The sequence below is a fragment of the Juglans regia genome, chromosome 10 (genome assembly GCF_001411555.2).
Source record: "Juglans regia cultivar Chandler chromosome 10, Walnut 2.0, whole genome shotgun sequence".
NCBI classification, from domain to species: Eukaryota; Viridiplantae; Streptophyta; class Magnoliopsida; order Fagales; family Juglandaceae; genus Juglans; species Juglans regia.
In genome coordinates this window covers 31,694,190-31,711,666 of record NC_049910.1, presented here as the reverse complement: position 1 = coordinate 31,711,666, position 17,477 = coordinate 31,694,190, and the positions used below count along the sequence as shown (strand labels likewise).

At 35.7% G+C, this 17,477-nt stretch overlaps 2 protein-coding genes across 2 annotated transcripts; one reads left to right on the top strand and one right to left on the bottom strand.

Moving 5' to 3' along the window:
- Positions 1-87: 87 nt before the first annotated feature.
- LOC109018339 lies at positions 88-750 on the bottom strand. Its single transcript, XM_019000492.2, has one exon. It carries the CDS (start codon positions 748-750, stop codon positions 88-90), a length of 663 nt encoding a protein of 220 aa, XP_018856037.2.
- Positions 751-6,678: 5,928 nt separating this feature from the next.
- On the top strand, positions 6,679-12,095 carry LOC109018516 (probable chlorophyll(ide) b reductase NYC1, chloroplastic). The gene is made up of 10 exons (XM_019000677.2): positions 6,679-7,265; positions 7,958-8,036; positions 8,127-8,262; positions 8,695-8,769; positions 8,877-9,072; positions 9,709-9,777; positions 10,308-10,447; positions 10,576-10,698; positions 10,916-11,108; positions 11,542-12,095. Exons 1-10 carry the CDS (start codon positions 6,885-6,887, stop codon positions 11,716-11,718), a joined length of 1,569 nt encoding a protein of 522 aa, XP_018856222.1. The 5' UTR covers positions 6,679-6,884; the 3' UTR covers positions 11,719-12,095.
- The last annotated feature ends 5,382 nt before the right edge of the window (positions 12,096-17,477 follow it).

Here is a 17,477-nt window from a genome sequence, read left to right as displayed (position 1 = left end):
GAACATTAGAGTATGAAGTTTGATTGGCAAGTATAATAGAAGGGGGATGCTGCTTGGCGTGTAACTTATGGTCGAGTGGATAACCATTTAATTTGTAACATTTCTCAACAAAATGGCCAGTAAGATTACAGTGGAGCAAACTGGAGCAACAACATTGCCAAGTTTAAAACAGGTTTCCATCGAGTGGCTAGAAATCTTACAGTGATTGCAATATGGCCGATCCTTCTTGGAGTTGGGGTTTTGTTTGGGAGGGTATTTGGATGAAGGGTAAGGTTTCGTAACTGCAAGGGCCATGGTCTGAGTAGAAGAAACATTAGAGGTCAATTGAGAATGTCGTTCTTGCTGTTGTATGAGGGAAAACACCTTAGTAACATGTGGAAGAGGAACCATTAACATAATTTGGTCTCTGATGGGAGCATATGACTCATTAAGTCCCATCATAAACTGAAGAACACAGTCCCTCTGATGACGATCCATAAGAGTTTTCAAAATACCACAAGTGCATATAGGAAAAGGATCGTAAATGGAAAGCTCATCCCAGAGTGATTTCAACTTACCATAATAGATACTTACAGAATCATGTTCCTGAAGAAGACTGGCTAAATCCTTCTTCAACTGAAAAATTCGTGGACCGTTTTGCTGGGAAAAACGATCGGACAAGTCTTGCCAAATCTCCTTAGCATCATCAACAAAGACCACAGATGATTTAAGAGAAGGACTAATGGAGTTTTGGATCCAAGAAACAATCATATCGTTGCACCTTTCTCATCGATCAAGTAATGGATTTGTAGGGGAGGTTGGTTTTAACAGGGTACCCGAAATGAAGCCAAGCTTATTTTTGGCTCAAAGAGCACGTCGCATGGCTCTAGACCATGTGGCATAATTTTCGGTGGTTAAAAGCTCAGGAACGAGGGTAATGGCCGAATTATCACCATGATCAAGACGGAAAGGGTTTGAGGGATCAGTGAGATTGAGATATGAGGGAAGGATATTCGAGTGTAGATGAAAATGAGGGTTCGAAAATGTCGGTGGGGGTTCAGGGGTTGGGGTTTGGGGAGTTACGTTTTCCATTAGAATTGCTTCTCAAGAGCTGCTGATACCATGTAACAAATCATAAAAATGGAGCTCTGGGCAAGAATAAAAAACAGAGGAGTAGAGATCGATGGAGAAGAAAGATCAATCGGTTTCCCCCAAATTATGTACTGTTCATTAAAGTAGAGGACAAATTATATACAGCAAAGAATATAACAGCCTAACAACTTGTTCTAATAACCTTATGACATGTGTAAAATATAAATACAAAGGAAATGCACATGAAATGAAATTAAATACATGCGGTAGCAGATTTACATAGTGTCTAAACTGCAAGTCGTTTGTCCAGTGTCTTCTAACAAAAGTGTTTCGCCAGTGAAATTCCAATTCTTTCACCCATGCATAGAAATTTCAAAAGGAAAAAACTACTTTTCTCGTAGCTGGTAGCTCCAGCTGGGGCTACTGCAGGGTTGGTTTTTTTTTTAACTTAATGATTAAGTAAATATTTAAACTGCAAGTCGTTTGTCCAGTGTCTTCTAACAAAAGTGTTTCGCCAGTGAAATTCCAATTCTTTCACCCATGCATAGAAATTTCAAAAGGAAAAAGCTACTCTTCTCGTAGCTGGTAGCTCCCGCTGGGGCTACTGCAAGGTTGGTTTTTTTTTTTTTTTTAACTTAATGATTAAGTAAATATTTTTTAATAATATTGTGAATTTAAAAAATATATATTTAAAAGTGTTAAAAAAATACAAGTAAAAAAAAAACCAAAATCAACTAGCAGGAGCCCTTAGTAGGGGGAGAAGAGCCACCCATTCCAAAAATAAAACCCAATCCAAATAAGAAAACAGAAAACTCCAAATTCATGAATAACCCATGATACATATCACAAACTAATCATATTTGAAACTCTTAAGAGAAATTAAATTCAAGATTTACATTTGGTTTGAGATTGAAAGTGAATAGGAGGGAGGATATGGGTGGTGGCCGGGCAGCATGGTTAGGCTGCAACGGCACAAAGGATGGCAAGATTGTGCCGTGCTTGGTGGGTTGTGCGGCGGTGCACAAAGGGATGAGATGAGAGAGTGCGTGTGGTAATTGTGCGCGCGGTGCTTAGTGATCATTGTGAGAGTAAGATCAGGGTGTAGAACTCAAAAGCGTACGTATGCTTGCAGTAGGATAATTGTACGTACACGCAACAACGCCACAATCCTCCGAACATGCAACTCCATGCACTAGTCCTCTTCTTTACGTGATCATCTTCGGCCAACAATCAATGTAACTTCATCAAGTTTCATTTTTGACACGTAACATAATCTCTCAAAGACTTATATACGTACGTTGCAGTGCGTGGACGCAAAGGTTGCTTGCTATGATTAGTAATCAAACTTCAGTACTCATGCATGCATGACTACAAGGGAATGAACTTCTTCTGTATCCACACGGCCTCCAATATTGTCTTTTGAAAACAATTAATATATATATATATATATATATATATATATATATATATATATATATATAGCAGTGGTACACGTTTGCCACATTGAAGAAAAAAATAAAGTGACTTCAAATATTAAAATAATCTAATACATAAGAGTGAAATTACTATTTATTCATATTCATCATTTATTATGAAATTTAAATTATATTAAAAATTCAAATTAATTAGATAGTTTTTTTTTCTTAAAAATGTTCAGTAAACTTTTATCATTTATTTAATGATGAAAAATTAATATTTTATAAATTAAAGTTGATTTTAAGTGTATGCTATAATATTTATATTTCAATTATCTATTTTATGTTAGTTTAAATCAATATGTAAACTTTTACCATTTGATTAAATTTACAAATTTAAAATGAAGGGTTGAGATTTAAAACCCAAAAACTAACATTTTCTCCCACTTTTCATTTCTCCATCTCTCTTATTCCCCACGCACGTTTTCCTAATTTAGTTAATTAAAAATATTATCATATTTAAATTATGTTAAAACTCTAATTATTTATATGTTTTTAATTTCTTAAAAATATTTAGTAAAATTTCATCATTTATTTAATGATGGAAGATTAGTATTTTATAAATTAAATTTGATAGTTTATGTATGATATGTTATTTATATGTTAATTATTTAAATTTTAAATTAGTTTAAATCAGTGTTTTAATAAAAGAAATTATTTATATATAAATTTTAACAAAAGAAAATATTTATTATAGTGATAAATATTATAGTCTTATAATTATATCTCTAAATTTTAACAAGAGAAATTATTTATATAATTTTAAAGTGTGTAAAATATGCATAATATCTTTAAAAAATTTTGGTATATTTGAGATCCACTTTAAAGAATCTATTTTTTACATAATAGTGATAAATATTTTAATGATTTTATTTAATTTTTATATATAATAGTGATAAATATTATAGTGATTTTTTTTCTCACTTTCTTTCTCTCTCCTATGGCCCGATTCTTCCTCTACGCCCCATCCTCCTTTAGCCCAGCCCAGCGCCGCCGTGCGCCGGTAAGCCTCACCGCCACTACAGGCGAGTCCCCCTCACGCCGACGACCAACCCAGCCACCTCCGATCCCCCCCATGCGCAACCCTCTCTCTCCCTTGCAGTAACTCAACCGAAATGAGTTTTTCCCATTTCTCTCTAGTTGCGCCGCCGTACGCGCCACCCAGACTCACTTCCACCACCAGTGAGTCCCCCTCACGCCGACGACCAACCCAGCAACCACCACCACCGATCTCTCCCCTACGGTAACCCAATCGAAATGAGTTTTTTCCATTTCTCTCTAACTGCGCCACAGTACGCGGCCACCCAGCTTCACCGCCACCACCGGCGAGTCCCCCTCATGCCAGCGATCAACCCAGCCACCACCAATCTCCTCCACGCGCCGCAGCTCTCTCTCCTGGGATAACTCATTTCTCACGGCAACTATCTCTCTCTCTCACTCTCTCTTCAAACCAAAAATAAACGAAGAAGGAATTAAAAAGCATAAAAAAATAACATTATTCATTACTATTGATCTCACTATTCATATCAACATAGCCTCTTTTAAGATAAATGAGATATATAGTATTTCAAGCTTTTGGGTCTCAAATGTATTTGATTAGGATTGAGGTACGTAATCCCAACAAAAAAAAAAACAAAGTTTCCAAGAAAACATTAGATATATGATTATAAGTTTCAACTAGCGATTTTGGAATGTGTTTGCGTCGATTTTCAGCACTTAAAAAACTCTTTTTTCTTGTAGTGTTATGACCATTTTAAGAAAGATATATAGTATATATTATATGCCAATATTATTGAAGATCGGAACTCAAGTTGTGTGTTTGGGAAATTATGATTACATTCATTTTGCATTATCTACCATCTCTAGTTTTTAATTTTTATTAATTTAAGATTAGATTTTTTAAACATTAAAAATTTGATACAAAATTGCTTGAAAAAAAGTATTACTTAATTTTTTCTTAAGTTTTTTTCATAGCGTTTGAATTTTTTTTACCCTTATTGTTTTAGTTTTTTGTGTTTGACTTATCTCTTGTTGCAATAACAACATACATCTCCTGTTATAAAATCCAATGGCTATCGTTGCTTGTTTGAAAGCCAAATCCCTTAATTTTTTCTCTTTAATTTTCCTCCACTGTGGGAAGCCCGCGTGGCACCCATTTTGGTCAAATCAAACCACAATTCTGTCTAAAAGTCCAACATTTAAAGATACCAATGAAAATGTTTTTGAAATTTTTATAATATTTATGTGTTTGTATATAAATATATGATTTATTATAAATATTAAATACAAAAAATATAAATATCTTTGATACTAGTTATTATGTTTAATGGATAAATAGACAGTTTTTTTTTTTAATTACTAACGTGTTTAATGGATAAATATAAACAATTTTATTTTTTTATTTCATGTTGAGAAAATTATAGTTGATGAAATATTGTACTAAAGGCAGGTTTGGAGGGTGAGATGAGAATTTTGTGTTTTGTTTTGAAGTTTAAAATATTATGTTATAATATTATTATTGTTTTGAGATTTGAAAAATGTGTATTGGAATTTGAAAAAATTGAATTGTTTATTATATTTTATATGGAGATTTAAAAAAAATGTAATGATGAGATGAGATGAGAATTTTAGACATATACGAGAGTAAAGTTATTGTAAGTGCCCGCGTGGAGGACAAAAATTTTTGTTTTTAATATTTATTAGAAAAATTCTTTCTTTTTTAATATTTATAATCAATAATATTTTTTGTTTTTAATATTTATATTTTTACAAGCTAGTGCCAACGCGGAGGACATTTATGTATATATATTAATATTTATAATAAATAATATATTTATATATCAACACGTAAATAATATAATAAAAACAAGACATTGTTGTTGGTCTCTTTAAAATTTATTTGTAGTAAAAATTTGAAAAAAATTAATCAAAAAAAAAAAAAAAAATCAACAGGTGGCTCTTAAAATTAAGGTGGTAGTTTATTCTCAACATGGGTAGCCACAGTGGAGGAAAATTAAATAAAAGATAAAAAAATTAAGAGGTTTTGCTTGCCAACAAGCAACAATAGCCATTGGATTTTATAACACGAGATATCCTGTCATTTTTTAAACAAAGGCAAGCCAGACCCTAATTTTTTTATTACACGTGGATAACACATCGTATTTCAAAGTTACCATAAAAAAATTGATGAATTAGAAGTACTATACTCATAAAAAGACTACATAAAAATAAACTCACAAATTAACATGATTTTATGTCTCATGTTAGATCTATTTTATGAGTTTATACAATAAAATTTGTTTTTACAATTTAATTATATAAAAATAATTTTACAATCTAACCTATTACATTAAATTATATTAATTTATGAATTTATTTTTATATAATTTATTTACGACTAAATCATTTATCTTTCCTTAATTTCAATATTAAAAGAGTGTCTTAATTTAAAGTTTAATACCGAGGCTAACAATCTCCTCTGTCGTGAGTAATGTATGAGATTGATTCTTTTAACAAGAAAACTAATACACCATATTAAAATCACATCAGGCTCAGTAATCAACGCAACTAAAAAATTTTATAAAAATAAATTAATATAATTTTATACGATAAATTATATTTATTTTATAATAAAAATAATTTTAAAATTTAACTTATAATATTAAATTACATAAATTTATAAATTCATATTGTTATAAAATTTATGTGGTTAAATCATTTTTAAGTTTTATTCATTAGGAACCCGATAAGTAAATATCCTATTAATTAATTTTATTAATTAGTTAATTAGATTGGGATGAAAGAAAAAGCATATTACTATATAATACAATTACAACTTTTTCATAATTCATTTTATAATTAAACCATGTGAACATTTCATTTTATTAAACATCAATTTAATTTTATAAAATTACTACTAATCGCTGTCAAATTCTTTTTCACGACAGCATTTGACTGTAACAAGTTTCGAAAGTATCAAGCCAACTCCTGCAATAATTTTCTCTCCAAAAAAATTCTAAACCAGAGGAAACGTCACTTCCCGATCACCCGACCGTACCAGAATGCTACGTGTCAGTCATTCCACATAGTGATGAGGTTGCTTTAACGTGTGGTCATCACAGTCCTCTCGTCGTCTCCTTCCTCCAGATCTCCTCCGAATCTCTCTCTCTCTCACAGATATTTTATCATTATTGTTGTTTTTTTTTTTTCTAATTTTATCGCAAGAAAAAGGAAAGCCTTTTGTACAATACATAATAAATATCAAAGACACCCCAGAAAATATCGGAACGCTTGCTCTTATATGAAATATCGATCGATTATTTTCAGTTTACAGTAGCCATGGCCACAGTAACTAGGCTTCACGTTTTCCCACAAAGCTTCGAGCACTGCTTCAAGCACCACCACAGGAGTTGTCAACCCGTCGTGCTCCGACCGGGTTTATGCCTGTACGGGTTGCGACAATCCGGTCCGGGTAATGGGATGTGTTCGAAACAGTGCCGATCTTTTAGGAGGGAGGAGGGAGAAGTTGATAAGGAGAAAGAGGGGGTGGTGAAAAGCGCTAGAAAGTGTCGGAGTTTGAAGGAAAGTGAGGGTAAGCTCGAAACCGGAACTGGGTTTTGGAAATCTTTCAAGACTACTATTTTGGGTGGTTTTGGTTTGGCTCGTGATGGTGATGAGTATAACACGGCTGTGGCCAAGGTGGAGAAGGTGCTCTCCTTGGTAAGTTATATACGCTTTATGGTATCTTTGTTTTTTAAAATTCTTCTCTTATTTGGCAATTTTCCGAGTTTTTATTTTAGATTGAGTTTCCAGTCTGTTGGTTGCTATGAAAATGTTAAGAATAGCAAACTTCAAGTCCTGAAACTTCATTACTTGCGACTTGGAAAACGAAACTTTCCCACTTAATGGCGCCTAACGTTAATGTTTTTCTTTGCTCCGCTATTCAGCCTTTTGAACAACAAAACGCACATGACTCGAAAGATCGTTTCTGTTTTACTAATAATTAAATAGAATTCGTGAGTTTTGAGAAACTTTTCTCAGTTCTGGCGGTAATAATTAAAAAGAGACTGGACTTACTGAAGGTAAACTTTACATTATTGGGAACAAAAACCTTAAGAATCAGAATGTTATTTTTTGTTGTTAACTGGTTTTGCATAGCATCAAAGCGTACACGTGCTTGGGAAAAAAAAAAAAATAGAAAAAAAATCAAGCCGTAGATGAGGTGAAGAAATAATATCGGCTGCCAAAAAATTAAAGTAAAACTTACTGCTTTATTTATTTATTAAGCTTTTGGTCAATCAGTGATTTTATTTGCTGATGAATTAGTTATATGCCCTTTCCTTGGTGGCCGATGGGGATTATATGTTCAACTCTAATACTAACCCTCCCACCACCACCCCCCTCTCTCGTAGGTTGCTATCCAAATTGGAAGGTATATGGTAACCATGATGAGCACGGGAGCAATACTTGCAATTGGATTTCAGTTGTCAGGTTAGCGAACATGAATGCATGCGTTAATATAAGGTGAACATCTGTAGATGCTCCATATATAAGAATTGAGTTTTGTGTAATTTTGTGAAGGTGGAGACAGTCAGATGGACACTTTGATTTGGTATAGCTGGCTTGGGGGAATTGTTACTGGAACCATGATAGGAGCTAATATGGTTCTAGAGGAACATTGTCGTGCTGGTCCACGTAATGTTGTCATAACTGGAAGGTAATCTCTCTCTCTCTCTCTCTCTCTCCCCCTCCCTGGGCTTGATTAAATGGAGTATCCTATAATAAATGCTTAATGCCTTACCCGGTCACTTCCCAAAGCTTGTCCTTATATGCCATTCATTTGTGCACTTGATGTTGGTGTGGAGGGGTATGGCTCAACAATGACGCGTTATCATGAACTTTTGTCATTGTATTCCTTTGTCAAGAAGTTAGAGATTGAAACCTATGTTATATTTGATCTGGTGTTAATGCTTCAAAATGTATGAGTAGACGTTTCCTTCTCCCAACTTTTAAATCACCTGATCCTGTGGCTTGGGACAATATAATAGGGTGGTGTGATTACAATTTGGCCAGATGGGCTACCAGTTGCTTATCACTGATGAAAAAGTAACAAGTCTATAATTTTGTATGTTTTAAATGTCTGGTACAGCACAAGGGGACTGGGAAAAGCTCTTGCTCGTGAATTTCTTCTTTCAGGAGATCGCGTGGTTGTTGCTTCTCGCAGGTGGTATTCAGAACTAGGATATTGGTTTTATTATATAATGCACCTTTAATTCCAACACTGTTATCACTAACAAAGGCCACTTCCATTCATGGATCTTGTGATGGCAGCCCTGAGTCTGTCGATATGACTATCAAAGAGCTTGAGGAGAACCTTAAGGAATGCATGGCCACAGCAAGTGACTCGTCCAGGAGAAGGCTGCAACATGCAAAAGTGGTAGGCATTGCATGTAATGTTTGTGAACCCGATGATGTTCAGAAATTGGCAAAATTTGCACTCCATGAACTGGGTTCAATCAACATTTGGGTGAGTAAGTTACCTTTTTCAATTGATTCTTGTTGCTAACCAGTCACTAGCAGCTATTGTTGCAGAAGACAGATGTAACAGTAGCATTTTATTAATATTATGCATTTTCATTTCACGTCACTAGTTATACTTCCATTTTATTGTTGGTTTTGCAAAAGATTGTTGGTTCAAACCTTAAAACACTGAAACTTCTCATGGCATTAGAGTTTTGGCTCTCAATTGTCAGATGGTTATCTTTATTCTGTCTCAAAACTCTTATGCTTTTGGAACCATCTCCTGTGTAGTCATGATGCCAGACTTGAATGAGATGAAAAGTGATATGAAATGATACTTTGTTTTTCATTGAACTACAAACTACAGTTATGAGAAGCCAATTAATTGGATATGGACATCTTATTATGATAAGGTTCCTGCATTTTGTGGAATTGGTGATGATGATTTGATAATACTGCCTATCTTTCATTATTGCCTCTGACAATACTGCCTATCATATGTCCTTGTCTTTATCATATGCCAGCACAATTCCTGTATATTCCTTGTTAAGTAGATTCTTTTATGTAATGTGGCATTTCTTGTACTGTGTACCGTTCCATCAATTACTTATATATTCCAATTTGTACTTGTACTATTCGGCAGATAAACAATGCTGGCACAAATAAAGGTTTTAGACCATTGCTGCAGTTTTCTGATGAAGATATTAAACAGGTATTCATATATGAATTGGTTAGGAATTTTTTTAATAGGTTCTGGTATTACCTATAAAAAAACAAAAGTTCTGGTATTTGAGAAGTTTCACTTTCTCCTGTATTATGTAGCTGTATTTAAGTGAACAGGATCTCCTTTCAGTAACCTAGCTAGCTCTTTGAAAGTAATAGGAGCTATGGTATTGAATCGCCTCTTTAATGATAGAGGACTTGATTTTAAACATTGCTAGTTTTCGTTGTTTGAATGACTAGTTGTTAGCCAAGCTTTAAACTGCTATACATGAATTAATGTTGAGAATTATCTTTAACCCCCAACTCCCAAGGGTGCACACGGATGCTTGTGTGTGAGTGGAAGAAGACACGGATCATTTGCTTGCCTCTTATGTTATGGTTCAAACTTCTTATTGAGATATCTTGTATAGTTTGCCTAGTTTTCCTACCAACAGTCACAATAGTTTACCCATTCTGGTAAGAGGTGTTTTACCTTAGAGCTTTAATTGATTTTCCTTGTCTCTCTCCAACTGATGCTAGATTGTCTCAACAAATCTGGTTGGCTCTCTTCTGTGCACTCGAGAAGCCACACAAGTGATGAAGAACCAGGATAAGGGGGGCCACATTTTCAACATGGATGGTGCAGGCTCTGGGGGATCTAGTACCCCTCTTACAGCTGTGTAAGTTCTTTCGTATTTTATTACACTCAGAACTGAGCTTATTCTGTAGTGAGCTTGTGGAAGTTAAACTATTTCAAGTTTTCATGGTTGGTGTTGATATTCATTAGTTTATGTCCTTTGACTTGCAGTTATGGGTCAACAAAGTGTGGTCTTCGGCAGCTTCAAGCATCCCTTTTGAAAGAGTGCAAGCGATCCAAAGTTGGGGTGCACACAGCATCTCCAGGCATGGTTCTTACAGATCTGCTCCTGAGGTGCACAAGAAGCATCCCTACCTTTTGCAATGCTTATAATTCCTTTCAGTTTCCTCTCTGATGTCATCCTAACAGGCCTCAACGTTTTCTTGTATCCACGTCTATTTTCTAATTAAATTTGTATACTTAATTTTAGATTCAAAGGTTGCTTCTGCTCTTCCATCTGTAGATATTGCGCTTACCTTATATACCGTCTATGGCTTTCTATGGTTTGCAGTGGCTCGAGTGTGCAGAATAAGCAGATGTTTAACATAATCTGTGAGCTTCCCGAAACAGTTGCTAGAACTTTAGTTCCGAGGATGAGGGTCGTAAAGGGAACAGGGAAGGCAATAAATTACTTGACTCCTCCTAGGATCTTGCTTGCTTTAGTCACCGCATGGCTTCGACAGGGTCGCTGGTTTGATGCTCAGGTAATCTTCATTACTTCGTGAATGCATTACACTGCTGCAGCTCAAGTGCTCCACTATGGGTTTAGTCTAACATCCAGAGGATCTTCTCATGTGTTCCTAAAGAATTCTATCATTTGTTTTCTCCAAACACACCACACTAGGCAGATAGGGACCATCTGCAATTTGTGAGTTGCCATATAATCCACCACGACGTGTTGATGTGACTTTTTAAATAGAAATGATGTGTCATATGACATGACACATAAATAGTGCATAGAGATATGTTAGCTTTGCATTCTTATATTAAAGAGGGTAATATCCTATTGAACTTTTTGGACTTTTAGCTGAATATTTATCAGTACAGTTTTTAGTTTGGGCAATTGTGAAAACTACTTATTTCTTTAAGCTAATTATGTCTGCGATCTAGTAAAAGCTGATTTTGACCATATTGCAGGGAAGGGCATTATATGCAGCAGAGGCAGATCGCCTCCGAAATTGGGCTGAAAACCGCACTCGATTTTCTTTTACCGATGCAATGGAAATGTACACAGAAAACACTTGGGTGTCAGTTTTCTCAATCTCTGTAGTTTGTGCCTTCATAATCCTTTCTACCAGTGGCAGCACAACGTGAAAGAATCAGGAATATTTGTAGAACAGGCCAATGCTCTTCTTGAAGGATGTCAACTGCATCTCATAGATCAGAAAGTAAGTACACAACACTTCCAGCCGGTTAGTGGTTTTTATTACCTGCATCCTTCAGACACTTCCTTAACAATTAGGAAGTTCAGTTGTACCCTGCATCCTTTCAGACACTTCCTTTAACCACCCATGTACAAGAGTCCAGTAAAGGTTGAGTGGTGTAGACAGAGATGAACGCTTCTTAAGTCATTAATGAAGCATTCCAGTGTAGCATGCAATGTTTCTACAACCTCATTGTGTTCCCTTTCAGCATCTTTGTACATTCATACAATGCTTTGACAGTCACTTTCAAAGCCATTCTTTCTTTGATGTGTTTCTGTTATTGCATCTAACTTAAATGATCTCCTGGCAAGCAAAACGACTCTGATTTTCCTCCCATGCTCTTTCTATAATTAGGAGAAAGATAGACACAACATGTGGAACTCTATTGCAATTAATGTTGTGGTCCACACTGAAATTACCCAAGTACTCCTGTATTGTATTATCACGTTCTACTAATTCAATCAACAAATTTGTTAATGATCAATAATGAAATAATTTGATAATCAATTAAATACATAAAGTAATAAAGTGCAATACACCAAATTTGATTATGAAGGGAAACCTTTTAAAGAACGCTTTAAAAGTAAAACCCTACAAGGCAATTATATCCAGAAAAACCAATTTTATTCATTTGAAAATTATGTAGAAGTAAGTCTTAATTATAAAATCTTTGCTAATTTACTCTCTTATTTTACTCGACAAACGTCTCGTTTGCCTCTACCATAGTAATAGCCAGAACCTCTGATGATCTTCAAATGTTGACTTCTCTATTGGAACTCAAGTAGCTAAATCACTCAATCAATCTCAAACATGGAGTATGGATGCACTCAAAGAGAGAGAGAGAAAGAGAGAAAACACTAGAAAATTCTCAATTACTCAAACCTCCATCCAATGTCTCCAAGTCCAACACTAAGTATTCATCCAGTTGAAATCCTCATCATAAATAATCTGGTCAGAGTTTTAACTATAGCAGAACTCTGCTGATGGAATGAGTCTATTAAGAGTTTGAGTCATAGAAGGATTTTGTTGACAAAAGGACTCTTTTGTAAAAACCTTTGCTGAAGCAGTTGTTGACACCTGTCGCTAAGTCTTCTTAGCAGATGTAGTTTCCATTCAAACTCTTCTCAGGATAATTTCAGACTCCTTGAAATTCAGATACCTACACTCTTGACTTATCTAAAATATTATCTAATAACTTCTAGATACACTTCAAATGTTTATAGATAAAATCAAAGTGTTTTAGATTCATCCAACTTACAAAAACATCAAATAATCTTTATCCATCTAGTCACCTAGTCCTAGCCAAAATCTTGTATTTACACACTAATTATAGGCCGCATTTCATGTCGTGGGATCCACAACCACTCTCTCTCTCTTTTTCTGAAGTATAGAAAGTGTTCAGATAAAAGAATTGTAGAGGATCTTAAACCAAAGCATCATGACCTATTAAAGAAATCATTTTAGCATCTACTGCCAATGACATCATTGTTGAAATTAGGGACTTCAGATGAGTTTAGGGGTGCTACCTGCCCCCTACGAGACGGGGTGGCGATTTTCAACCCTATCCCCCGCCCCCAGAATGCAGGATGGGGGACCTGGTCCCGGAAAACGGGGTGCGGGTGGAGGGGGTCCTTCGTCCGCCCCCCTGCACCCTACTAGGCCAAAGGCCCAAAAGAGGTTTCTAGGCCATTTTTGGCCCAGAAACTGCTGAGGTGCTACCTGCCCCCCTACGAGGCGGGGTGGCGATTTTCGACCCTACCCCCTGCCCCCGAAATGCAGGATGGGGGACCTGATCCCGGATAACGGGGTGCGGGTGGAGGGGGTCCTTCGTCCGCCCCCTGCACCCTACTAGGCCAAAGGCCCAAAAGAGGTTTCTAGGCCATTTTTGGCCCAAAAACTGCTGAAATGGGCCAGCTTCTGGGCCATTTTGAGCCCATAAAAATAGAATTTTTTTTTTTAAAAAAAAAAAAGTTTAAAAGAGAAAAAAGTTACATGAATAAAAATAATATATACATATACAATTTTATATAATTAAGACTCTAACGAAGTACTAGTATAGACTACAAGTCTACTACTTAATAAACTAATAAATAATTATAATAACTAAGCTATTACAAAAATAAAATGGAAAGTCTAAACAATTACAAAATTACAAAGAAAAAAGTGTCCAAGGGACATTGTATCAACATTACAAAATTACAAATCAAATACATAATACGTACATCTGATTCAAATTTCAATATTATAATAAATTAATAATTTAAAAAAAGAGGAAAGTTGTTTGGGTCTTTGACTGTGACATTTGGGGCGGCCGGATGGGTAGTCTTTTGAATCTTGAGCACATATTGATATTGCAGTGGAGGTATACATCGTCTGAGTCGTCTCATGTGTTGCTACAATAATCTTTGATGCTGTCTTCCACCATCCTAATATGTCAAAATCATCATCTTGAATAAGATCTCCTGACAAATAATTGTCTAACTCTGAAACCACCTCTGTAGATTGATGGACTAGTGTGAGATTATGTACGAGGATCTTAGTCCATGCCAATCTACGCTTCTTTTTTGCTCCTGTGTCTAGAGGAGGTGTTGGGGTAGGTGTAGGTGTAGGTGTAGTAGATGCAGCACCACCCTTAATTACATTAAACTCATCATAAAATTTATAAAGGGTATCACGGGCCATCTCACCAATAAGATCAGTCCATGCCTTATCATGCACAACTCCCGAACCATATAACATGCCTAAAATTTTTAGACGAGAATCAAGAATAACAGTCACATATGACAAAATATTTAGTCTAGTCAAATCTCTCCGATACTTGTCATATTTGACCCTCATGGTCAATGCCATCCCTTCATCCTTAGATTGGAACCCCTACACATGTCGTCTAATTCTTCTTTCACCCTACATATTTGTTGACAAAATTCATGTGATGTAGGGTGCAAATAAGCAGATAACTTCAACGTAACATCGTAAAAAAGTCCGAGAAAATTAACAAAAGTAGCAACTACCTCCCAATCATCATCATTAGGCCTTCCTAAACGCTCATGCTCATCAAAGTATTTGACATATTGAATGTCTTCATTACCCAATAATTGAAAGGCTCCCTTATATTCTTGGGCCGCCTCTAACATCAAGAATGTTGAGTTTCATCTGGTAGGAACACCAGTACAAAGACCCTTCTTTGATGTTATGCCCACAATATTCGTAGCAATCTTGAATTTCTCCAATCTAGAAGGAGGAGACCTCACAAATTTCACAGCCAGTCTAACTCGTACAACTGCGTCATCGACATCTTTCAACCCCTCAGTCACTATTAGATTCAAGATATGTGCAGAACATCTAACATGCAAATATTCACTACCCAATAATGTCTTATTTGCCTCTCTAGGATAGGTCTTCAGATATCCCAAGGCGACATCATTAGACGAGGCATTGTCAACCGAAACTGTCAAAACTCGTGCCAACCTCCACTCCTTTAATGAGGCCTCTAAGGCCTTCCCAATCGACTCACCCTTGTGATCATTTATTTGACAAAACTTAATAATCTTTTTACAAAGAATCCAATCAGAATTAATGAAATGAACAATCAAAGACATAATTAAAATTTTTGACAGAAGTCCAAGTATTGGTAATGAGGCAAACTACTAAACCCACTAATTGGCCCCTCAAAACATATTGAAACCCTCTCTCATCCACAAACTGAAAATGTAGCTCATTTATGATAACCATACGAGCTAACTTCATTCTACACTCATCGGCATTATACTTTGTATACCCTTTCAACGTTGGACCCCCACTACTCTCATCCGCCATTTTTTTTTCAGTCCAATTTCTAGTCTATATTGACTCATCTCCACTAAGGATCTTAATATTGGACTCTTCTTGCATTATTCCTCTAGATAGACCTTTAACTGGGATGTACCATATTTTCTATAGTGACATTCATATATTTTTCCACAATAATTACATTTAGCTTGGGGGTTATTGGGGTCACTACCCTCTAGTTTGATAAAATGAGACCAAACTACGGAAACAGGTTTATTGCTTTGTGTAAGCTTAGAGGTGGGGCAAGGTGTATTCCCACTCTCAGGGGTTGGAGTAGGGTTATGTTCTGGGGCAGGGGTACTGGTAGGGGTAGGAGAGCTATCAATGAAATCCCTTTGAGAAGACATTCCTGATTCCACAACACAATAAAAAATTATAAAATCAATCAACACACGACATAAGAAATCATAATAATACACCACACATGAAAAAACAAGGCAAAGTGCAAAACCAACACAATTTATAGGTTTTGGATTGAACCCCTTAATTTTAAATTTAGGGGTTCAATCTGAAACCCTAAAATTTAGGGGTTTCAATTGAAACCCCTAAATTGAAAATTAAGTGAAACCCCTAACTCAATTTAGGGTTTCGGATTGAACCCCTAAACCAATTTAGGGGTTCAATCCGATTGATTTAGGGGGTTCAATCCAAAACTCTAAAATTTAGGGGTTTCAATTGAAACCACTAAATTGAAATTTTAGCCCTAAATTTCAAGAATGGATTTCAGATTGTAATCCTAAATCGATTTAGGGTTCCAAATCCGAACACCCAGAGGCCAGAAATAGTGAAATACAAAAAACAAAAAATAAAAAACAAACAAACACACAGCTAATCAAACACATGCACAAATTTCTCCACAGCACACAAATTCACAATTATTCCCATCCTCCATCTCCGATTCAACCCATCCTTCCTCCAATCCCCAATCCAAAACTAAAAAAAATAAAATCTAGGGTTTTAGATTTCTTACCTTTGAGTGGCAGCGGATGCGAAGTTTCAATATAAATTCGAGTCAACGACGGTGGAGTAACTGGAGTCCCGATGGTGCTGCTCGTGCAGTCGTGCGAGACAGAGAGAGAGAATAGATCAAGCGAGAGAGACTGAGAGAGCGGGACAAAACCCCCGCCCCGCATGGGTGGGTGCGGGGTGAACGAGGTGGGTCAGCGGGGTGCGGGGCCCCTCTGCCCACCCCTAGATGAGTCTTTGTTGAGTTTGTGAAATCAACACTTGTTTCAAAAGCTTAAATTAATAGGAATATGTAGATTTTAACACTCCCCTCACTTGTGGGCTAGACTCCTCCTCAGTGAATAAACCCAACACGTGAAATATTTAATTAAATAAGATAGAGTATAAAGTTAGGGTTCGAACTCAGGACCTCTGCTTTAATACCATATGAAATCATTATTTATCCTAAAAGCTTAACCTTATAAGAAAATGTAGATTTAATCATTTATATTTATCTTAGCATGTCTACCAATGAAATTCTTTGCCTGTAAAATGTTTGATCTCTAGTTTTATTTGAGTTTGCCTGTTGAATTGTCCATCAACCTTATGAAGTAAAGCAAGCTGCTCGCAGCTACCCATCCAGAAAAAGAAGATTCCCATGGGCATAAATGCTCCCGTAACCACTCAAGGGTCACCATATATAATAGTGGATCAATGTTTCCTCAAGTGACAGTAAAATACACATAAAGTGGGTTTTATAGTATTTATTGATGCTTGTATAAATATTTGCTCAAAGTATCAAATCAACAATAAATATTGTAGGCTCTACTTTATATATCTATCTCCCTCACTCAAGCTCGGATAAGAACTTTAAGG

Coding starts and splice junctions, on each gene's coding strand:
- LOC109018516 (XM_019000677.2), top strand. CDS start 6,885: ATGGCCACAGTAACTAGGCTTCACGTTTTCCCACAAAGCTTCGAGCAC. Junction 7,266..7,957: donor TGGAGAAGGTGCTCTCCTTG/GTAAGTTATATA, acceptor CCTCTCTCGTAG/GTTGCTATCCAAATTGGAAG. Junction 8,037..8,126: donor AATTGGATTTCAGTTGTCAG/GTTAGCGAACAT, acceptor AATTTTGTGAAG/GTGGAGACAGTCAGATGGAC.
- LOC109018339 (XM_019000492.2), bottom strand. CDS start 750: ATGATTGTTTCTTGGATCCAAAACTCCATTAGTCCTTCTCTTAAATCA.